This window comes from Giraffa tippelskirchi, chromosome 8 (assembly GCF_054371585.1).
Source record: "Giraffa tippelskirchi isolate mGirTip1 chromosome 8, T2T-mGirTip1v1.2.pri, whole genome shotgun sequence".
NCBI classification, from domain to species: domain Eukaryota; kingdom Metazoa; phylum Chordata; class Mammalia; order Artiodactyla; family Giraffidae; genus Giraffa; species Giraffa tippelskirchi.
In genome coordinates, this window is record NC_137282.1 from 144,811,061 (window position 1) to 144,835,170 (window position 24,110).

A 24,110-nucleotide genomic window follows, 5' to 3' on the forward strand; every position below is an offset into this window, starting at 1 on the left:
AACCACAGCTTTGACTATGTTTTTAAATAAGAGAGACCTACTAGACCTGTTTGCATTGATGCTGTCCAGCCATCTCATCCTCTGACACCCTCTTCTCCTTCTGCCCTCAATCTTTCCCAGCATCAGGGATTTTTCCAATGAGTCATCTGTTCACAATGTTCATGCAATGAACACGAACTTGGGAAAATTCCGGGAGATGGTGAAAGACAGGGAGACCTGGTGTGCTGCAGCCCATGGGGTTGCAAAGCGTTGGACACGACTGGGCGACTGAACAACAGCAATTAGAGTTGTTTAAAGTGATAATGAGTCACTAGAAAAGGAGAGTCTGAAAAGTGAAAGGAATGTGAGAGCAAAGTCCTCAAGGAGGCAGAAAGAAATGGTATCTCTGACAATGTTGGGATGGATAGTGGGTGTGGAATGTGTGAAGGACAGAAGCTTGTGGGTGGAAAGCAGATGGCAGGCACCTTTAAAAGGCAGAGGAGGAGGAGGACTTTTGGAACAAGAATTAAAAAGGGAAGGATAAGATCCACTGGTGGGAGAGGAGAAGCACACACAGCAGCTGCTGCATTACCCACAGGCGTGGGGATTCCTGCCTGTCAAGGCCCCAAGGTTCCAGATAAAAGGCAGAATGTTCGCTGGATGATTCACCCACGTGGATATTGATTCAACAAATATTTACTGAGCAACTACTCTGTCAGGCACATTGGTGCCACTTAGCATGAAATGAGACATGAAATAGCTGCTGCTGCTGCTGCTAAGTCTCTTCAGTCGTGTCTGACTCTGTGCGACCCCATAGACAGCAGCCTGCCAGGCTCCCCTGTCCCTGGGATTCTCCAGGCAGGAACACTGGAGTGGGTTGCCATTTCCTTCTCCAATGCATGAAAGTGGAAAGTGAAAGTGAAGTCACTCAGTCGTGTCCAACTCTTAGCAACCCCGTGGACTGCAGCCTACCAGGCTCCTCTGTCCATGGGATTTTCCAGGCAAGAGTACCGGAGTGGGTTGCCATTGCCTTCTCCGCATGAAATAGAGCAGAAGTCTAAAAGCCAGATAGATGCCATAGTCACGTACATAGGAGAGATCAGGAGAAGACTGAAATGTGGAAGAGCATGAAGGTAAAACGTGTGTTCTCTAAGGAGCTGAGATTTACTTTAGTTTCAGAGGTACAGTGAAAAAAACTAGTAAGAAGATGTGTCCCAGGAAAAGGAATCAGTCAGCATTACAGATGTAACAGTGGAGCTGAAAATTCTTCATTTGAGCAGAGGTCAAAGGATGACTTGAACATGAGGTTAGAAGGTATTAGCTGGACATATTGTTCCAGAAAGAATGCTAGTATACATTTTAAAAAATTATTACAGAAAATTTCAAATAAACACAAAACAGAAAAGTGAACTCCAGTGTATTCTTCACCCAGACTAAACAATAATGAATATTTGACAATCTTGTTTAGCAATCCCTCCCTGACTTTTTATTTTAAAAATGTTATTTTTTCCTGAGATATTTTAAAGCAAGACCCTTGTTGTATGTATCTTTTGTATGTATCTTGTTGTATGTATCTTTTGGGGCTTCCCTGATGGTTTTGGGGTAAAGATCTGGCCTGCCAGTGCAGGAGACACAGGTTCGATCCCTGGATGGGGAAGATCCCCTGGAGGAGGACATGGCAACCCACTCCAGTATTCTGGCATGGGAAATCCCATGGACAGAGGGCTACAGTCCATGGGGTCGAAAAGAGTCAGACACGACTTAGTGACTAAACACCATCACCACTGAACCCATGTATCTTTTAACCAATATGGACTTTTTCTTTCTTTTAAACATAACCATAATGTCATTATCACAAGTAATAAAATTAACAGTAATTTTATAAAGTTGTTTTGACAGCAGATTGAAGCATTTGCTAGGGTTTCCAAATAAAATCACTGGTATTTGGGAAGCTGGAAAAGAAATGCTTGATACAGGGACAGGACTAGTTCTTTGATGGTACCATTAAAAATTATACTGGAAAATACTAACATGGGGAAAGTTCAAGATAAATGTATATAGTAAATCTTTTGTTATATAAAACTAAAGCTTTTTTTGTTATGTATACACAAAATCCATCTCCATATCTAGCATATGTAGATATATAGATATCAGAAGAAGAAAAAAAGGCTGAAAGAACATTTACTACGTCCAGGGATGATCCAAGTAATGCGATCAGTATTTATTTTTCGGGTTTTATTTATGCTTTTCAGAGTGTTTGTGTATGTTAGGATGGGGGGGTGGGCAGCAGGGAGAACGTGGCCTCTTTAATGAAGCTGAATGAATAGTTAAGAAAGTGACTCATCTTCAATCTCAGTTCACATATCAGAAAAGTAGATTTAACACAGTAGGCGCCTAACACACCAGTTAAATGAACAAAATCTAACGGAAAAGGGTGAAAACTTCACTCTGCTTTATCAATTTTCTGGAAAAAGAAGTGACAGAGATTCAGGCTAGGCTACCTTTCCAAAATGAGGCTTATTGGTACCGCCACAGCTCGTTGCATTGCATCGCCCACCACGATAGCCTTTAGAATCTACAGCAGGAGAGACGCGCAAGAGGGTGTTTCAATGAGGGTGGGAATTGACCCTAAGACTTCTGGGAAATAGAGTCTTAGCGCTCTGTCGACTGCGAGTCTCTGAGCTTTCTGGGAATTGTAGTTCTCAGATGTAGGATCAGCTCTTTGGCCGATCTAGCTTCCGAGCGCCCCCCAGGAAGCTGGAAGATGGCTTGGAGCAGTTGAGACGGTCGCTGGCCCGCATCCAGTGGCTTCTAGGAGTAGCCGTCTCAGCTTTGTTAGGGGAAATCTGGACACACAAAGGTCACCATGAAAGTCCAGGAACACAGCGAAAGCGCGGAGCTCAGAGGCCTTTATCCCCGCGATGATCTTCGCACTCAAGCGCCTCCTTCTGGTCGAATGACGACAAGGAAGGCAGCTTGCCTCCACGAGAGCCTTTCTCCCCATCTATCTACAGCGTTTCTAGAAATGGCCCACGCTGAGAGTCTGGATAGGGGCTCCGTGCAAGGACAGAGATTATTCTGAAGACATGCTTCAGTGTGAGCCGAGTCACCGTGATTTTGGCAGCACTGGAAGACCCTCCGTTTTTCCTTAGAATAAGACTCCCTGCTCCAGATCACTCTTATCTTTTGACCCTACTTCCCCACCAGAAATTGCAAAAGTTTTGGATTCCACATTGACTTTAGAGTTGCAAATTAATCATATCAGGTTTTCAACTTTGTAATGTTTTGTATGCATGGCTAACTGCTGAGTTAGCCTATGCCCTCCATAGCTTACATGAAAGTTAACAGGAATTAAGGAATTGCTGGTCCCTCTTCTTCCTGCCCGTATCTAATCACCAATTTCATAGGATTATTCCTTTAAATCCAGTTGTTGTTTAGTCGCTAAGTTGTATTTGAGTCTTTGCAAGCCCATGGACCGTAGCCTGCCAGGTTCCTTCTGTCCATGGTTTTCACCAAGCAAGAATACTGGAGTGGGTCGCCATTTCCTTCTCCAGGGGGGTCTTCCCAGCCCAGGAATGGAACCTATGTCTCCTGCGTTGCAGGCAGAATCTTTACTCCTGAGCCACCTGGGAAGGCCAAGAGGTCCAGTAGTGGGGTCAAACCCTGATCCTTGGGTAAGCTGTTTAACATTCGTAAATTTCAGTTTCTTCATCCCATAATATGTTAAGTAAAATGACTCGAATGTGTGAAAAGAGCTGTTCTGGCCCCCACTAACTACTTGATTATGCAGTATACTCTGTCCTCTGCTGCTCTAACCCCGCTCCATCCCAAGAAGAATCTTCATATTTGCTTTTCTGAGACTTCCACCAAGAACTCAATATTTATTCACTGGGAAATAAACTGTTTGCCAGGTGTTGTGGGGAACACATAATTTAATTTTTGTTATCAAAAGTGCACTGTATAATTACATGAAGGCCAATGGAGAAATTAATCTCAAATCTATCAGGCTTTCCTTGAAGAATGGACATTTTCTCCCCATCCAAATACAGTGTAAGCAAGTGAGCACCTCACTTCACCTGAATGGTCACTTTCCATCTCTACCTGAATAACCATATGGCATACCACAATTTGTCATGATCTTGATCTTCTAGGCACCTTCTCCTTTCTCTAATGCTGATTTGTATTGTTTTCAGTTTTCTGTTTTATCATATCTTGTAAGCTGCCTTGAGTCATTTTTGATACACAATAAAGTAGGTGACTATTTTCCAGGATGGCAGTCAGAAGAAATATCTTCTTATTTTTTATTGTGACCCTAGTTTTCCATTTCTGTGGAGTTACAGGTCCTTTAGGATTGAAATGAAAGACTACAGGCAGATATGAAGAAATAGAATGATAACTATTAGCATTTATTGAGCACTTATTATGTCAGGCACTGTTTTCATCACTTTATATGAATAAACCCACCTACTCCTTAAAACAGTCTCATGAAGTGGAAAGCTAAGAGGCCAACGTACTGGGGGCTCTGAAGGAGAGCCAGTCCCAAGGCTTAATGTACATAATTAAAGATCAAACAAAAATGACCAAAAGATTCATAAGGTTGTCTCATCATTCAAAAGATTAAAGCAAATGCACCATTAAATTAAACCCTCTCAATTTAAGTTAAAACTACAATCCATTAGTTGGGTAGATGGGGCTTCTAAGAGATTTAAGACAATTTCTAACTTCAAAAAAGTTCATGGATTAAAAGCACTTGACAGAACCAGAGAACAGAATAAGAAAGTATGTAATATAGCAGAATGATGCAAACCATCGCTGTAAAAGACTTCTAAGAAGGTGGGGAATTGAAAGTATCACAGTGAAGGCAGGATGTGAGCAGGGCTTTAATAAAAGATTTCTGGAGATGTTAATACAAGGAAGAAAGCAGGACAGGTAAAAGAATGCCATGGAATAGTCTGAAAGGAAGCCAAGTGTGAACAGAAAGGGTATGGCAGAGACAAAGGGTAGGGCCGCCCAGAGTAATGGAAAATAAATAAATAGATCCAATTGTGGAAGGTCTTCAAGTTAAAGCAGTTTGAACTTTTTCCTGGGGACAATGGGAAACTAGATTCTTTCTGAGCTAAGTGATAGTTTAGTAAGACAGCTAGATAAAGACACAGAGATAAGAGCAGTAACAGTGTGTTCACTCTGGTAATCTAGGTCCAAACTACCAAGGAGTTGGCAGCAGCAGTAGGAACACAGAGAAAGAAATCAACTATTAGGCCATTTCAAATAACCCCTAGCAGGCTGATTACCCATGATAGAGAGGAATCGGTAAGCAATAATTATGGGGCATTTAGTGACCACTCAGCACTGCAGGACGTTTTGTAGGGATCTAAAATGAGATTTCTGTCTTTAAGAAGCTTACAATCTAATTGAATAACTGTAAGTATTATAAGCCAATAAAATGAAATTATTCTGGTTCAACTCTTGCCCCAAAGTCACAGAGCTAATCACTGTTAATCAGAGAAGTGCTGGGAAGTAGGAAAATTCATGGATCAGCACAGAATCATGGATCCCAGAGGCTCAAATTTTAAGGCATGAGAGTAGCCAAAAGTGTCAATTCTGCAAGTGTCAAGTAGGAAAAGGACTGAGAGGTAGACGCTGCATTTGTCCTCGATAGATCAGCTTTACAAGATCGGTGAGAGTCAGAACCAGAGGGTATACATTTCATGAAGTCTGTAAACAAAAAAAATGTTTTTAAACATTTAAGCATTTTTTTTTTAAAGATAATGTAGGAACTAAATATAAGATTTTTAGGACATTTTTGGTCAGGATAAGATAAAATAATAACTAGGATTAGTTAGGCACGTTAGTAGAACTATGGGTTATACTTTGAGGAAAATATGGTGTAGCCAAAAAGGTGAGGGAGGAAGGAAGAGAAAAACTGTCTTTTAAGTCCAGAGACTGAATTGCCTTATTATTGTTATCCCCAAACTAATGGATAGATTTTTATTCTGAAGCCAGCTTCTCTTCTGCTACTAGAGCCAGCAAGCCCGAAAACATCCACACACAGGATTTCCTCTTTTAAGTAAAGGGGCTGATGTGGTTGGGAAAGAAAAGGGTTCACTGGTTGTTCAGGGACCAAAGCTCCATGGAAGAGATAAGGTGAAGGACTGAAAGGTATAAGGTAGTAAGGTATATTGTAAGACTGGAGCCCTCCAGAATATTAGATTGAATATATTAAGGTTTTTAAAGTCATCCCCCCTTGTTGGAATGATCACTCATTTGACCAGGTATATTGTAAGACTGGAGCCCTCCAGAATATTAGATTGAATATATTAAGGTTTTTAAAGTCATCCCCCCTTGTTGGAATGATCACTCATTTGACCACTTAGTTTCCATAAAGGAAGGAAGGCTAGCTTGAAACTGGCTTATTGCTAGTGGGAAAGGAAAATTCAAACAAGTATATGTTTCTCTTCAGCTATAGGAGGTTATGCTATGTGCTCTTATGCCAAGATTAGTGAAAGCTCAGATATTACTCTTTAGTGTGAAGCTGCTGATGTCTAATAAGAGTTGAACTCTGACTGAAGGCTTTCTCACAGCTATTACACTTGAAAGGCTTCTCTCCGGTATGAATTCTCTGGTGAATAATAAGGGAGGAGCTCCGACTAAAGCCCTTGCCACACACTCTACACTCATGGGGCTTTTCTCCAGTGTGGATTCTCTGATGTTCAGCAAGGGATGAGCTTCGACTGAATACTTTTCCACAGTCATTGCATTCATAGGGGTTCTCTCCAGTGTGTGTTCTCTGATGTTCAATAAGAGATGAGATCCAACTGTAAGCTTTTCCACATTCACTGCATTCATAGGGATTCTCTCCAGTGTGTATTCGTTGATGCTGAATTATAGTTGAACGGTCACTGAAGGCTTTCCCACATTCATTACACTTGTAAGGTTTTTCTTGAGTATGAGTTCGCTGATGTTGACTAAGGTTAGTGCTTCGGCTAAAGGCTTTTCCACATTCACTACATTCATATGGTTTTTCTCCAGTATGGATTCTCTGATGTAGACTAAGGTGTGTACTCCGGCTAAAAGCTTTTCCACATTCAGGGCATTCGTAAGGTTTCTCTCCAGTGTGAGTTCTTTGATGTTCAATAAGGTGTGTACTTCGGCTAAAAGTTTTCCCACATTCATTGCATTCAAAAGGCTTTTCTCCGCCATGAATTCTCCTGTGGACAATGAGGTCTGATTCATAACTAAAGGCTTTAACACATTCATTGCGTTTACAAGGCTTCCTTTGCAGAAAGAGTTTTTGGTGTTTAATTAAGTCTGAATTATCTTTGGAGTTTTTCCGAGATTTGGGGGACCTAGCTCCCTTTGGAATTCTCTGCTGTGAATTAAATTTTGAGCTTAGATTAAATTTACTGGATTCAGGGCCTCTTTCCTTAGTGAAAATCTCCTTGAGAGACACTGACACTTTTCTGATTGCTGTTTTCTCAAAAGAAGATTTCTTCTGTACAGGACATTTTGTCTGCCTTGATAATTGGCCCTCACTTTTACAGGCTTCTTCATCCATAGGATGCTGGGCAGTATTCCCTCGAAGATTTTCCATTGCTGACCCTGAAAACTCTAGTTCTTCCAAAACAGCCTGATTGGTGGTGATGCTTCGGTTCAGTTCAAATCTTCCCTATCTGAAAGACATTTAAAGTGCAAATGTCACCTGTCTCTAGTGTAGAGAACAAGGAAAATAAACCACTAGAAACAAGAGACAACTAATTCATGCACGCTAGCAACTTTATATGGGGAGAAAGTTAAAACGGACAATGAAAGAGAAGTGAACGAGGCCAGAAGAGATAACAGAGTCCTCACAGTGGATGCAAAGAGACATCAAGAAATACAAGTAGTGGACTGGGTAATATGTTCAGCCCCCCAAAATGAAAATGAGTAGACATACCAATTGATGAGTAGAGAATAAGGGATTAGAAAGTAAAATGAGCTATTAGCTATTTAGCCAGTTACTTATGGTAAATGAGAGAAAGGAAAGGGATGAGAAGAGTAAAGACTCTCAAATGTAGAAAGATAACCACCCTCCTAAAAGCAAAAAGTGAGAAGACTCTGTCAAGGTTGGATGCAACCATTTTCTTGGCAATGAGAGAGAACAGAATTTCAGAAATGCTAATGATACCACCGCTATCCCCACTGAATCCACCAACCCTTCTTCCAACTAGTTTAGGTACACTTCTAAACAAGTCTACGACCCCAGATTTCAGAGGCTTAATAACACTTGCCAAGGATCTCATCTTAGATGAGATGTCAGCTTAACTTAGAGTTCATTGAGGCCAACTTGCTCATTGGACAGGAAACAGATTGAGTAACTTAAGTCACCCAGCAAATTATAAGAGCTTAGACTAGAACTCATGTCTCCTAAATTTCAAACTGGTGGTCTTTTCATAATACACTCACCTAAACAGATATTTTTTGGTCAGTCCCCTCTTCAGTTCCCTGAAGATCCAGTATGTATAGTTGTTCTTCCTCCAACTGTGTGATCATGTCCAGTTCACATGCTGGGATTCTGCTGATTAGAAATGATTTAACACAAGTCTATTGGTGCTGGAAACACAGGGCTATTGAGAGCTCAACATTAATGCTTTGATCTATAGAAAAGATAGTGTGAAATTTCACAAGGCTGTGGCAGAAAGCACTGGAGAAAATGGGTATCTGAAAATTCTGGGCTAAAATTGGTTCCAAGGCTATACAAATACCCATCAGAATCACTTATGGAACTTGTTACTCTAGATACTGGGCATTACCTCAGACCCAGGGAGTATGATGAGGCCCAGGCATTTGTATTTAGTAAGTTCACATGACTTGATACGTTGTATTATCCAACATGAACCTTAGAAGAAACACTCTAGGTTGCCTGAAAAATGTGCTCACTGGGACCAGCCTGCCTACAAACATTCTTCTCAGAGCTAGAGGATCTAAAACATAAACTCAGTCTCCCATAAGACAGGTGGTTTCTTTCTTCTGCTGGAAGGTCCAACACATGTCAAGGATCTTGTTTCCAAGTATTAGGTAACTGCATTCCCAGACGACTCCTTTAAAAAGCTGGCACCCCACATTCAGACTGTACCAAGCAGTCTGTTTATCTTCCTACTCCCAAGGTTGTTCTTACACTTTCCTTATAAGAAGGAAGAACAGCAAGGCCTTCTCCGAGAATACTGACCTACACTGAATATCTAGCAGAACATCCTGGCTCTAGCAGTAAAATGGGGAAGATATGGGAATAGGTGCCTATTCTTCTGAAAGCCTTTCTCTGAACTCTTGAGTTTCCCCACTGAAGCTTTTTCCTTAACCCATGCTCTTGTAAATTTATTCAGAGCCCTTGGGCATGACAGTAGGCAACCAACCGTATAATAGTTGCCCTAATGGTTCTGCTCACAGCATGCACTAGGTTAGGAGCATATCTGGTTTCACAAGTCTTGCCTTTCTCAGAGACTGGGAACCCTCCAGATGTCAAGGTGAACCTTGGAAGATGTTCATCAAGAAGCCATCCATGGAGAACCTCAAGAGCAACATGATGCTGCTGCTGTCTGTGTCCAGCTTTGCCAAGAACATTCCTTTCAACTGGAAACAGGGAATGCAAGACCCTACCACTGAGTTGATTGATAAGTCAGAATTTCTAATTTATTTAGAACCTTGGAATAAAATCCAGTTGCATACTTTATGGTGCTAATATTTCTTAGTAGGAATCTGCCTAACTGCTTAGGTTGGCTGGCCTACATTCTTGCAGCCCAGATCCTTAAGCTACTCTGCCATTACTCTGTTGGAGGTTTTGAGAATTTGTGAGGGTTTTTTGTTTGTTTTGGTTGGAATGTTGATTTCATGGTGTTATTAGAATTTAGAGGGGGCCAATGATGATGGCTACTTCTGCAAAAACAAATAATGTTCTTTATCCCGCCAGACTTTAAAAAAATTTGTTAATGGTTACGTGACCCTGGAATGCACCACTACTTTTCATGTAAATACAAAGTATTTTGTAGAAATTTGCTATGTAGTGCAAAATCAACGAAATACACTTCTTTCTCTTTGAATGATACTAGGAATTGTTCACCATTTTAGGAAAATCAAACCACTTATGGTATTAGAGTCATAACTATGACATTCACATATCAGCCTGCATCCATAGCTGTTGCATTCACAGTGATTCTATGTATAGGTACAATAGTCTGTTTTATCCAATCATTAACATGCTGAAATACATATTATTCTAAATTACTTTCCTTTTTTTCTCCTTTTTATTACAATTAAGGTAATATAGTGATATTATATCTGTAGGTAGTTAATATTACCTATAAATTTTATTTCAAGATAGTGCAAGGGACAGTAGGTCTTAAACGTAGAGAATTACTTCTCCAGTGCAATGGAACTAAAGTATTAACAGTTACACAATTGATAAATAGTGAATCTCTCAGGCAGTAAAGTGCAAAGCCTCTAAATCCTCTAAAGCAAAGTCCTCATCCCCAACAGAAGTCCTTGAAGATCTGAGAACATTCACACTCCATAAAGGTGACGTAGGTACAATGGGATTTTGTATATAGCGGGATATTATTATATTTTTACATGTTACAGTCCACCTTGGAGAAGGGTTATTTTTGATAAAATGTTCAGGTTTTTGGAGACAAAGGGAAACCAGGAAGATCTGAAATTTGAAGACAGTTATAAACTGACTCACTGGAACCCTTAAAACGTAGAATATCTAAAAACAGGCAGAATCTCCTGAACAGAGAAAGAACTAGAACAGAGTTCAAAGGAGAGAGCCAATTTTGAGGGTTTACTTTCATGCTTATTAATACTTGATGACTGGTAAAATATGCCAGTTTGATATAAGATTATCTCTAATTTAACTAATGTGTATATAGTGTGCAGTATAAGAGTCCCCCCCCCCCAAGAAAAAAGTTGTTTTGGCATTTCAAATAAGCTCATGACATGTGTAACTGTTATTATGTATTGTTTGTGTATGTGACACATATGACAGACACATAGAAACCACACCGAAGAAAATTTCTACATTAAAAAAATTTTTTTTGAATAGCTCTTCTCCTGGTGCTTTGCTTTCTGGTATGGGGCTGACTACTTCCTGGGGCCTTTGCCAGTGCACCAAAGAGTTAGCCTTAGCAGCCTCCATTCAATTCTAGAACATAGATGGTCAAGTCTCCAGGCCTATCAAAAGATGCTCTTCAGACAACAGTGTCCATAAAGATTGGCTCAAAGTCACAACAGATTCACAGAATTTGATATACAGAATTTGTCAGTACCTCAACAAATAACACCTGCTGAGTTCAAGCACCAACCTTCATCATCAGAATCATTAAAAATACTACTGCTCTCAAGTTCGGTAATTTCAAGTAAGGTATTTCGTCTCTATGTGCCTCGATTTTCTTATCTGTAATTGAGGATAATAATAGTACATCTCATGGGGTTAAAGCGAGTATTAAATGAGTTAATTGCTAAAAACTCTTAGAACAGTGCCTAGCACCCACTAAACATCTGGGAAACACCTCCAGTACAGAAGCCCTTCCTCGCCCGGCTAGAATGGAGCAGAACGCAACTCTGATCTTTTCCATCTCCCAGGGGCTCACCCGGAGAACATCACCCGCTGTCACTGCAGCCGAAGGACTAGGCTGTGCCCACCCGGGAAGCGAGATACCGTGCCGGGTCCATGCCTCGGAGGCACCTCTCCGCCGGATCTGCGGCCAGGCCACCCCCAGCCCACTCGCTGGTGTTCCCCGCGAGACCTGTTTCGGCACGACCACCTCACAGAGTCTCCACGCCCACCCGTCCAGGCCCCAGGACCCTGCATGCCCCACTCACCGGCCGTCTCTGGCCGAGCGCCGGGACACACCCTGGCCCGGACCCTGGCTTAGTGGGAACCTGAGTGCGCGGAGCTAGAGGAAGCCGGAAGGATTATTGGGAAACCCTTGCGTCGAACTCCGGATCTCACCAAGTTTCCCGAGGTTACAGACACTGTTCCACTCAGACTCGTGGGCTGCTCAGTACGGAGAGCCAATCATTGCCTGATCAACCGCCCAGCCCTAGTTTTCCTGGAGCAGATGTCCTGTTAGAGGACAGAGACGCTGAGGAGAATAGGAAGCATATCAACGGCCGTGGCTCCGCGCCTGCGCCGCAAGGTCCTGGACCGCCAAGCTATGCTCAGACTTTCTTGGAGATTTTTGCAGAGCACCTTCCCTGGTGTGACACCGAGATTGAGAACTTGACACTAAAGGCCTGGAAAGCGGGTCTTCGAAAGATCCTGAAGGTCTTAATACATTCTACAAAGTATAACCTGGTTTATATTTTTAAACAACATACCTGCAGAATTGATTGAAATACAGATTCACATGCTTCCCACTGGTTGGTTTGAGGCAAGTCTGAGAAACACTGCTATTTCAGCAGGCATCCCAGATAATTCTAACATAGGTGATGCTCAGCCTGTCTCTGTGAGAAACAGGCTCCCCCCCCCCCAACAAACACACACATTCTAGATGCTTAAATGCAATTAAACGCAGGACAGGTCCCCAAAATTCCACCAAGAGATGTAAAGGTTAAAAAAATTAGGAAGCCACTCTGGTCATGAGGATTTTTTTTACCTGTGTTTTACCCTAAGAGTTTTATAGTTTTGCTCATAAATTTAGATCTTTGGAGCATGTTGAATTATTTTTTATATTTTGTGTACGGTAAAGCGTCTGCCTACAATGCGGGAGACCTGGGTTCGATCCCTGGGTTGGGAGGATCCCCTGGAGAAGGAAATGGCAACCCACTCCAGTCCTCTTGCCTGGAAAATCCCATGGACGGAGGATCCTGGTAGGCTACAGACCATGGGGTCACAAAGAGTCGGACACAACTGAGCGACTTCACTTTTTTTCAATGGTACAACTTCATTATTCTGCATGTGGATATCCAGTTTCTCCAGTACCATTTATTGAAAAAAGACTGTCCTCTCCCGATTATGTAGTGTTAACACTGGTTGAAAATTCAACTGATATATATGAGGAGTTTTTTTGTTTTTCCTGGGCTCTCTTTTTAGATTACCACTGTGTAACTTTGTGGTAAATTTTGAAATTAGGAAGTATGATTCTTCCAATATGTTCTTTTTCAAGAACTGTTTTGGCTTTGAGGGTCCCTTGAGATTCCATATGTATTTTAGGGTGGTTTTTTCTATTTCTGTAGAAAAACATTGTTGGTATTTTGACAGGGACTACATTGAACCTGCTTTGGGTAGTGTTGCCAACTTAGCAATCAGTTCAGTTCACTCGCTCAGTCATGTCCGACTCTGCGACCCCATGGACTGCAGCACGCCAGGCCTCTCTGTCCATCACTAACTCCCGGAGCTTACTCGAACTCATGTCCACTGAGTCGGTGATACCATCCAAACATCTCATTCTCTGTTGTCCCTTTCTCCTCTTGCCTTCGATCTTTCCCAGCATCGGGGTCTTTTCAAATGAGTCAGTTCTTCACATCAGGTGGCCAGAGTATTGGAGTTTCAGCTTCAGCATCACTCCTTCCAATGAATATTCAGGACTGATTTCCTTTAGGATGGACTGGTTAGATCTCCTTGCAGTCCAAGGGACTCTCAAGAGTCTTCTCCAACACCACAGTTCAAAAGCATCAATTCTTTGGTGCTCAGCTTTCTTTATAGTCTAACTCTCACATCCAGGATTACTGGAAAAACCATAGCCTTGACTAGATGAACCTTTGTTGGCAAAGTAATGTCTCTGCTTTTTAATATTGTCTTCTAATCCATGAACATGGTATGTCTTGTCATTTACTTAGATCTTCTTTCAGCAATGTTTTGTAGTTTTTGATGTATAAATCTTTTGCTTCCTTGGCTAAATTGATTCTTAGGTATTTTATTATTTTTGATGCTATTGCAAATCAAATTCTTTAATGATTAAAGTAATCAGACAGAAGATTAGTTTTTAAAAAATGGAGAATTTGAGCAACAGTATGAACCAATTAGACCTAACAAAATATATATAGAACATTTCACTCAACAACAACAGGATACATGTTTTTCTGAAGTGAACATGCAACATTCTCCAGGATAGAGCATATGTTAGACCACAATAAAAAAATTAATAATTTTTAAAAGATTAATATCATACACAGTATCTTTTCTGATCAAAAGAGAATAAAACTAAAATCAAAAGCAGAAGGAAAGCTAGGAAATTCACAACTATATGGAAAGTAAATAGAATGAGGAAAAGTGGTAGCAGTGGCATACTTTATTTTCATGGGCTGCAAAATCACTGTGGATGGTGACTACGGCCATGAAATTAAAAGACTCTTGCTCCTTGGAAGGAAAGCTATGGCAAACCTAGACAGCATATTAACAAGCAGAGACATCACTCTGCCAACAAAAGTCTGTATAATCAAAACTATGGTTTTTCCAGTAGTCATGTATGTATGTGACAGTTGGACCATAAGGAAGGCTGACTGCTGCAGAATTGATGCTTTTGAATTATGGTGCTGGAGAAGACTCTTGTGAGCCCTGTGGACAGCAAGGAGATCAAGCCAGTCAATCCTAAAGGAAATCAACCCTAAATATTCATTGGAAGGACTGATGCTGAAGCTGAAGCTCCAATACTTTGGCCACCTGATGCGAAGAGCAGACTCATTGGAATAGACCCTGAGGCTGGGAAAGATTGAAGGCAAAATGAGAAAGGGCAGCAGAGGATGAGCTGGTTGGATGGCATCACTGACTCAATGGACATGAATTTGGGTAAATTCTGGGAAATAGTGGAGGATGGAGAAGACTGGCATGCTGCAGTCCAGGGAGTTGCAAAGAGTTGGACATGACTTAGCAACTGAACAACAAGAACGAAAATGGAAATTAACATAGTCTTAAACAACCAATGGATCATAAAAAAATCACAAAGGAAATTAGAAAATAACTTTAGAAGAATGAAAACAAAACAGAAAATTTATGGAATGATGTACTGTTTTTTCATATCCCCTAGGGGTTGAGAAGCCATTTCAGCCCTTTGGAGTTAAAACTATGGCTGACTTCTGTGCTGACTCCTCAGCAATCAAAAGCAGTGATCAGCAATCAAAACATAAAATCTCAAGTTTCAAAGAGCAAGATCTTTATTGCCCACCACTGCACCAGCAACCTGCACCAGGCACAAAGCCCATAGTTCCCACTGGCTGCCTGCCATGTTGCTAGGAGATGTGGGATGGTAGCTGCTACATGAAACAGTGATAGTCATCAAAATTTAACAATCTTTTCATCAGTTTCTCCTCTGGACTTTGCAAGTGTTTGACTAGACTCCAGAATTCCAAAGAGTTTTTTCACAGGGTCATGAGAGCTCAGTGGTTGTTTCTATGGATGGATGATTCCTGGGTATTCATACTCATCCCTGTTTCATGACATAGCTATCATTTCCTTTTACAAAGTATGGAAGGAAGATGGAATGACACAGAAACAATACTAGAATGAAACCTTATGTTCTTTAAGGGGGAAAAAGCCTCTAGTACAGTGGAGAGAATAAAAAAAAAGAGAAGTATCCTCTTTGGGTGTTAAACTTGCCTTTGTGAGGATATGAAGGTTATGTTCCTAAGCAACATAAAGAACCTGAGACTCTGGTCTTATACAGGCATTATTCTCTGCAGAGAAGTTGAAGGCGTGGAAGGATAAACAAGACCTGATCCATGGCAGAAAAACAGGTGGACGCAGAGCACCAAACTTGGCCTTTGATTCCTCAGTTCAGTTCAGTTCAGTCACTCAGTCGTGTCCAGCTCTTTGCGACCCCATTGACTGCAGCACGCCTGGCCTCCCTGTCCATCACTAACTCCCAGAGTTTACTCAAACTCAGGTCCCTTGAGTCGGTGATGCCATCCAACCATCTCATCTTCTGTCGGTCCTCTTCTCCTCCAGCCTTCAATCTTTCCCAGAATCAGGGTCTTTTCCAATGAGTCAGCTCTTCGCATCAGGTGGCTAAACTATTGGAGTTTCAGCTTCAGCATCAGTCCTTCCAATGAATATTCAGGACTGATTTCCTTTAGGATGGCCTACTTGGATCTCCTTGCAGTCCAAGGGACTCTCAAGAGTCTTCTCCAACACCACCGTTCAAAAACATCCATTCTTCTGCGTTGGTTCCTAGGTCCAGATCAAAAGTTGCTGCCTGGAGCGCTGGGACCAATCTGGCCGTTGTTATGGAGACAGCGAAAGAGGTGAGTTGCCCAGGATTCTCACGCCTCTGTTGCGTCATTTCCCGTCGCCAGCCCTTGGCTGGGTCGCCCAAGCCCAGGTTTTTTGGGAGGGTCCCTAGTGGCAGTCTGAATAGTGTTTGATAGGTTACTGTTGACTGTACGCTTTGCTGTTTCAAAAAGCCTTCTATGGAGATGCGCCACTATCAGTTGCGAGATTGCAACGCAGCAACGCTCCGGATGGAGTCGTGGGAGTGTCTGGATAGGTCTCTAGGTATCCTGGCAACCTCCTGGCCTCCAAGTGAAGTTTCAGGTCCTGTCTCCAGTGTTGGGGATGATTCCAGGCGGGTGGTCACATCAAGCACTTGTCTGTCTTTTCGGTTTTCCTAAGTTTCCGCATTGTGAAATCTGTGTTGCTCCCTGTTCAAAAGATCGTTTGAGACGCGCTCAAGATAACTGGTTTCTGCCAGAGTGGTTTGGGGGATTCATGCTTTTTCTTTATTAACGGTTCCACTAGATATTACAATTATTTTTTTAAAAGATAAATTAAGATTTTTAGTTGGAGTTTTAATATCAAATTCTCAAAAATTAACAGAATAACTATACAGAGAAATAGAATGGGTAGTAGGATATGGTCTTGAAAAGCTCTGTGAACCAATTTTCAGACAACAGTAGGATACAAATTCTATTTATTATTTACTTGGGGCACATGTGAGCTTCTATCTTCATTAGTATGCAGGATCTCTTAGTTGTGGCATGAGAATGTAGTTGCAGTATGTGGGATCTAATTCCCTGATACTGGAAGCGTGAAGTCTTAGCCAGGCAAGTCCTGAGTTATTTTCTTATTGCTGAGTTCTCAGTTCTTTGTATATTTTGGAGAACAATCTTTTGTTAGATGTACCTTTTGCAGTTATTTTCTTCCAGTCTATGACTTGTCTTCTACTTCTCTTGATAATTATCCTTTGCAGAGCAGAAGTTTTTAATTTTAATGAAGTCCAACTTATCAATTATTTCTTTCATGGATCACTTTGAATCTGAAAAAGTATCATCATATCCAATGTTATCTAGGTTTTCTCCAATATTACTTTGTGACAGCTTTATAGTTTTGTATTTTACGTTTATGTCTATGATCCATTCTGAGTTTTTGTGAAGGATGTAAGCTCTGTCTAGGTTAGGTTTTTTATCTTGTTTTTTTTTTGCTTGTGGCTATTCAGTTGTTCCTGTGCTATTTGTTGAGAGTGCTATCTCTGCTGCATTGTGTTGGCCCAGGTTCAATCCCTGGTTGGGGAGCTAAGATTCCAAAAGCAACCCAGTGCAAAAAAAGACATTATGATCAAAGAAAGTAAGACAAAATTATTTTTTAGGATTATAATTGTTCAAGTTTACTTTTTGAATATCTGATGCATTCATATGATTCAAAAATAAGTAAAAAAGATTTGCAGTGAAAGACTTACCTTAGATTTTTTTCTGCATCTGCCCAGTTCCTGCTCCCCACTCTCTTTACATAACCGCTTTACTTATCTGACCAGAGTTTATAACAAATGCAGATTCATATCTCTCCTTTTCATAAAAAAAAAAAATATGTACACTGGTTAGCCTCTTGCTTTCTTCACTATATCTTGGGGAATCTTTCCATATCAGTATGTAGATCCGTTAGGGGAAGCACAGTAACTGAAACTTCCTACCCTTGCCAGGCACCATAGTAATCATTTGCTTGAGTTATTTTACAACAGAAGGTTCTGCTAAGGAACACAGAACTAATAAGCCACTACCAACCTGAAGAGTTTGGGAAAGGTCAAAAAGTGACACCACATGTCTGATCATCTCCCAGAATCCTCGCTGGCATCCATCTTGGCTGCGCAATGCGTGTGCCACCAGGAAGAACTCTTAGTCAGAATGATTGCCCAAAGACAACCCAGAAACTAATTCCATCACTATAAAACCTGAGGCTGTGAGCCACATGACAGAGCAGTTTTCCTGGTTCCCTTACTCTGCTGCTCTCCACCCAGGTGCCCTTTCCCAAGGAAGTCTCTTGCTTTGTCAGCACATGTGTCTCCTCAGACAATTCATTTCTGAGTGTTAGACAAGAGCCCATTCTCGGGCCTTGGAACCTGTCCCCATTCCTACAGCAGATTTAAGCTTGATAAAGTGTTAGTCACTTAGTTGTGTCAGACTCTGTGACCCCATGGACTGGGACCCACCAGGCTCCTCTGTCCATGGAGTTCTCCAGAGAAGAATAATGGAGTGGGTTGCCATTCCCTTTCACAGGAGATCTTTCCAACCCAAGGATCGAACCTGGGTCTTCTGCATTAGCAGGCAGATTCTTTGCAGTCTGAGCCACCAGGGAAGCCCACTTCAGGTGGTGGTGGTTCAGTCGCTAAGTTGTCTCTGACTCTTGTGACCCCATGGACTATAGCATTATAAGCACTCATTAAATGTTAGCTGTTATCATTTTTAAGAATAATTGTTTTATTATTATAGAGGATATGAGAATACAGATAAGGAGCTGAGAACAAGTAATATTGGAATCGAATCCTGAAGAATGAACAGGATTAGCAATTAGTTTAGCAAACAGTAGGTGGTGGGAGGGAAGTTCTAAATTAAAGATCAGCATGAGGAGGGAGACATGAGAAATGTGATGAACTCTAGCAAGTAAAAACAGTACAGTTAGAATATAATGCATATGAAAGTGACAAATAATGATGCTGGATTTGTAGGTGGGTCAAATCATTAAGGACTTTTATCTCAAAAGTATGGGAGAAATTTAAATGTTTGTTCAGAATTTTTCCTATTTGAAAAGTCACAGTATCAGTGAAATTAAGGATTAGAAACTGGACAGATGAGAAGGCCTTACCTGATATCACTCAAGTAGTCTGTAGAAAGCTGGGATTAAAACTAAGTCTTTAGCCTTTATCATTTATATTACATCATACTGCTTCCTAGGGCAGTAGAGATGAAGAGCTTGGACTCTGGAGTTCTGGCTTAATGTGTGACTTTAAGCAAATGACTCAGTACTCTGAACCTCCCTTAAAGTAGAGATTCTATTATTCACTTCATAGGCTCTTTAGGAGAATTAACTGTGTTATATTGTGAATCAGCTTGGCATAAACTCAATGGATATTAGCTATAAAACCAAAAAAGTAATGAGTTTCTTTTCTTCCAAAACATGAAACAATAACTCAAAAGACAGCATATGCACAACTGAGATAATAGACAAACACTAGGCTTATCTATCATCTCTACCGTTTTTCTAAATTCCATTTATATGCATTAATGTGTAATATTTATTTTTCTCTTTCTGATTTACTTCACTCTGCATGACAGTCTCTCCAAAAAAGAGGGGATATATGTATATGTAGAGCTGATTCATTTTGTTGTACAGCAGAAAATAGCACAACATTGTAAAGCAACTATACTCCAATAGAATTTTTTTTAAATAGTTAAATATAAGGCACTGCTTTTCAGTGCTAAAATTAGAAGTTAAAACAGTACAGTAAATACTGTGGGAGATTAGGAAAATAGGGAGTTAAGAATGTCATGAGACTAGTATAATTTGAGTGAGACTGTAAAGAATGGTCAAAAATTAGGTAAAACAAAGAAAGAAGGGCTTTTTGGACAGAAGGAGCAATAATAAACTAGTTACAATGAAAAATTAATGTTGAATATTAGGAACACAGTTAATAAAATCATTAATTTTTCATGTTTAATGCTTGTTTTTTATATTTATGGATCTAAGGGTCACATTGAAAATAGACACTTAAGTGAAAATCTACATACTGAATAGGGAGACCCTCACTCCACAAATTCTTCCTTTCACTTGATTCAGAACATGGGCCATCAGACTTCTACATCCCACCCCGTTATAACCTAGGAGGGTCCTATGGGGTCTTCCCCAAACAGACCCTTCCCACTTCATATCCTTTGCATGAGTCTTGTTTGTAGAAAAACTTTATTTTCCTAGCCTTCCCCAAGTTCTAGAAAGTAAATTTCATCAAAATGAATAAGTAGAAAGAAAGGAAAACAGTCAAGCAAGACAAAATAATAATAGTTTAGCCATTAAAAAAAAGTCAAGGACCTTTAGTTCCTCCTCAAGGGCTGTAGATAATATTCTGAGATGTGTCCTTTGAGCTGTTTTATAGAAACTGAAACTCCCTAGGTGGAAGAAGTTCACTGTATGCTACTCACAAGCACATAGACCTCAGACCATTTGGAACCAGAAGGTTGATGATGTTAACCCCCCAATTATCTCACCACCAACCAATCAGAAGAGTGTCCAAGCTGATCACACACCTCACAACCCTCCTCCCTCTCCTTGTCTTTAAAAACCTTCCCTGAAAGCCAAGTCATCTGGAAATCCAGACCTTTTGAGCACTAGCTACCTGGGTTCCTTGCTTGGCACCCTTCAATAAATGCTGCACTTTTCCTTCACTACAGCCCGATGTCAGTAAATTGGCTTTACTGAGCACAGGCTGGTAGACTCAAGTTTGGTTGATAACACCTTTTCCAAGTAGAAGGTTGAAGTATTTCATTATGGGGGAACTGATCAGTCCAAAATAAAAGACTATAGGTGCCAACATTTGGGGGATCCTCTAAGGAAACAGCTATCCAGTCCAGTATTCTGACCTGGAGAATTCTATGGACTACAGAGTCCAGGGGGTCGCAAAGAGTTTGACACAACTGAGCAACTTTCACTTCATAATAAAACAGCCAGGTCCCCGACCAGTAATCCTGCTGTGAAACCTATTATTCATCATGTCTTTACACAAAACTACTTAGCTTTCAATCAACATATTAGTACTCCTAAGTATGAACCTATAGTAAAGGACTACTAGATATACTGATATATAATCCCTCTTTTGTGCTCTGAGCTTAATGTTTCTTGCTTTTCTATCCTTGACTGAGAATTAAAAAACAACAACAACAATAACAATGTAGGTTTCTCATTGGAAAACCCTAAGAATTATTTTCCATGTCAAAGGAATAAACTTTCCCCTTTTTTAGTCTTTTTCCTTTTAGACCTAGTTTCTGCTCTTCTTACATCAAAGGTTAAGCAATAACATTAGCAGTCATTCATAAAGAGAGATTAGGTAAAACTCTTGCTTTGTGCAATTCAAAATTCCAAATCTAATGGGAAAGTTTATTTGAAATACATTTAAATACCTCCTAGTAGCCTTTGAAATAATAGTGTAAATGTTGCTTAAATAGTTTTCTCACAGAAGATTTCCTAAAAGACCATCTCTCTTTGATAAGAGTTTTTCTTTTCTTAATCTGTGCTCATTTGCATATTTTTCTCCTCTAAGTTCTATAGTTTAGCCTTTAATCACCCCATCTGACAGGCTGATTACTTTATTCTCTTTGATTACATTATTCTTGAATGATGCCCTTTCATACCAGTAGCCTTTCCATCTCTTCCTTCCTGAGATTAATATACCATATTTATGTTCCCCATATGAAATATTCTGAGTATTTTCAGTTTCATTATCTTGTTTCCAATATAGTAGCTTTTTTCCCTCCTAGCACTGGGCTCATATAAATTTGTATTTTTATGTCTAATAGATGGGAAGCCTAGACTTAGAGCCAAGAAATCAACACTAGAGCAGCAGGACATTTTCAAAGAAGATTCCTCTGAAGGAATAAAAATGGAAGAAATTGCAAAGAGAAAGATTCTATTGGGAGAAAACTGGAAGCCAATTTAAGAACCAGCACCTAAACAAAGAGAAATATCTGGGAAAAGATTAGTCACCTTCATGAAAATTTCTACCAAAGGAAGTGATACAGAATGTAATGAATTTGGGGAAAATTTCAATGAAACATCAATACTTGTTTCAGAGCAGAGTGATACTATTGAAGAGCATTGCCATGAATGTGGTACACATGGAAATATGTTCAAACAAAACTCAGATTTAATTATACAAAGTAAATGTGATTTAAAGAAAACATAAATGTGGTGGAAAAACCTTCAGAGAGGTTTCATTCATTCATACTTTCATTCAACATCATACACATCATACTGGAGAACAGCCTTATAAATGTGATGAATGTGGAAAGAGATTTAACCAGAGTTCCCATTTAACAAATCACAAGAGAATCATGCTGAAGAAAAGCCCTATAAATGCAATGAATGTGGGAAGGTTTTCAGTTATTGCTCAGTCCTTATTCATATTCTCATATGAATGAGAATAAATTTTGAGGTTCATAACATCTAGAAAAGTTGGTTGGCCTGTTGTCTGACTTCTTCCTGTGGTTATACAGACAGTGGCCTAAAAATATGAAGATTGATCTCAAAAGTCTATGATTTTGAATTCACTACCTAGGGAAAGAGAGAATTCATAGAGGGGGAAAGACATTTTGAGTGTACTGAATATGGCATGATATTCAGTCATAGTACATACCTTACTCAACAGCAAAGAATTCGTATGAGATAAGAGTTCTATGAATGTAACAAATGTGGGAAAACCTTCAGTGATCACTTAGGTCTTATTCAACATCATATTGCCCATACTGTAGAGAAACCTTTTAAATGTAATGACTGTGGAAAAATTTTCAGTTACTCTTGGGCCTCATTCAACATCAGGGAATGCATACTAGAGAGAAACCATACAAATGCAATGAATGTGGGCGTGCCTTTAGTGATTGTTCTGTCTATTCAACATCAAAGAACTCACACTGGAGAGAAGCCCTATGAATGTAAGGGAATGTGGGTAAGATTTCAGGAGAAGTAATGCAAAAAAGCAAAATGGCTGTCTGAGGAGGCCTTAGAGATAGCTTGGAAGAGAAGAGAAGAGAAAAGCAAAGGAGAAAAGGAAAGATATTCCCATCTGAATGCAGAGTTCCAAAGAATAGCAAGGAGAGATAAGAAAGCCTTCCTCAGCGATCAGTGCAAAGAAATAGAGGAAAACAACAGATTGGGAAGGACTAGAGATCTCTTCAAGAAAATTAGAGATACCAAAGGAACATTTCATGCAAAGATGGGCTCGATAAAGGACAGAAATGGTATGGACGTAACAGAAGCAGAAGATATTAAGAAGAGGTGGCAAGAATACACAGAAGAACTGTACAAAAAAGATCTTCATGACCCAGATAATCACAATGGTGTGATCACTCACCTAGAGCCAGACATCCTGGAATGTGAAGTCAAATGGGCCTTAGAAAGCATCACTACGAACAAAGCTAGTGGAGGTGATGGAATTCCAGTTGAGCTATTTCAAATCCTTAAAGGTGATGCTGTGAAAGTGCTGCACTCGATACGCCAGCAAATTTGGAAAACTCAGCTGTGGCCACAGGACTGGAAGAGGTCAGTCTTCATTCTAATCCCAAAGAACGGCAATGCCAAAGAATGCTCAAACTACCGCACAATTGCACTCATCTCACATGCTAGTAAAGTAATGCTCAAAATTCTCCAAGCCAGGCTTCAGCAATACGTGAACCGTGAACTTCCAAATGTTCAAGCTGGTTTTAGAAAAGGCAGAGGAACCAGAGATCAAATTGCCAATATCCGCTGGATCATCGAAAAAGCAAGAGAGTTCCAGGAAAACATGTATTTCTGCTTTATTGACTATGCCAAAGCCTTTGACTGTGTGGATCACAATAAACTGTGGAAAATTCTGAAAGAGATGGGAATACCAGACCATTTGACCTGTCTCTTGAGAAACCTGTATGCAGGTCAGGAAGCAACAGTTAGAACTGGACATGGAACAACAGACTGGTTCCAAATAGGAAAAGGAGTATGTCAAGGCTGTATATTGTCACCCTGGTTATTTAACTTATATGCAGAGTACATCATGAGAAACGCTGGGCTGGAAGAAACACAAGCTGGAATCAAGATTGCCGGGAGAAATATCAATAACCTCAGATATGCGGATGACACCACCCTTATGGCAGAAAGTGAAGAAGAACTAAAGAGCCTCTTGATGAAGGTGAAAGAGGAGAGTGAAAAAGTTGGC

At 40.4% G+C, this 24,110-nt stretch overlaps 1 protein-coding gene across 9 annotated transcripts; it reads right to left on the reverse strand.

Moving 5' to 3' along the window:
* Positions 1 to 3,893: 3,893 nt before the first annotated feature.
* Positions 3,894 to 16,293, reverse strand: ZNF391 (zinc finger protein 391). 9 transcript variants are annotated; one of them, XM_081523068.1, is made up of 4 exons: positions 15,548 to 16,293; positions 8,422 to 8,530; positions 6,498 to 7,649; positions 3,894 to 4,343 (listed from the first exon to the last, which is right to left on the reverse strand). In XM_081523068.1, the coding sequence occupies exons 3-4, from the start codon at positions 7,568 to 7,570 to the stop codon at positions 4,325 to 4,327; spliced, it is 1,092 nt and encodes a 363-aa protein (XP_081379194.1). In that variant the 5' UTR covers positions 7,571 to 7,649; positions 8,422 to 8,530; positions 15,548 to 16,293; the 3' UTR covers positions 3,894 to 4,324. The 9 variants fall into 9 exon arrangements, with proteins under 9 accessions (XP_081379194.1, XP_081379193.1, XP_081379195.1 ...); XM_081523067.1 differs by lacking the exon at positions 15,548 to 16,293 and adding an exon at positions 11,601 to 11,843 and having other exon boundaries at positions 8,422 to 8,533; XM_081523069.1 differs by lacking the exon at positions 15,548 to 16,293 and adding an exon at positions 11,601 to 11,830.
* Between the last annotated feature and the right edge of the window lie 7,817 nt (positions 16,294 to 24,110).

Coding starts and splice junctions, on each gene's coding strand:
- ZNF391 (XM_081523063.1), bottom strand. CDS start 7,570: ATGGAAAATCTTCGAGGGAATACTGCCCAGCATCCTATGGATGAAGAA. Junction 5,695..6,497: donor CAGCAGCTTCACACTAAAGA/GTAATATCTGAG, acceptor TTTTGTTTACAG/ACTTCATGAAATGTATACCC.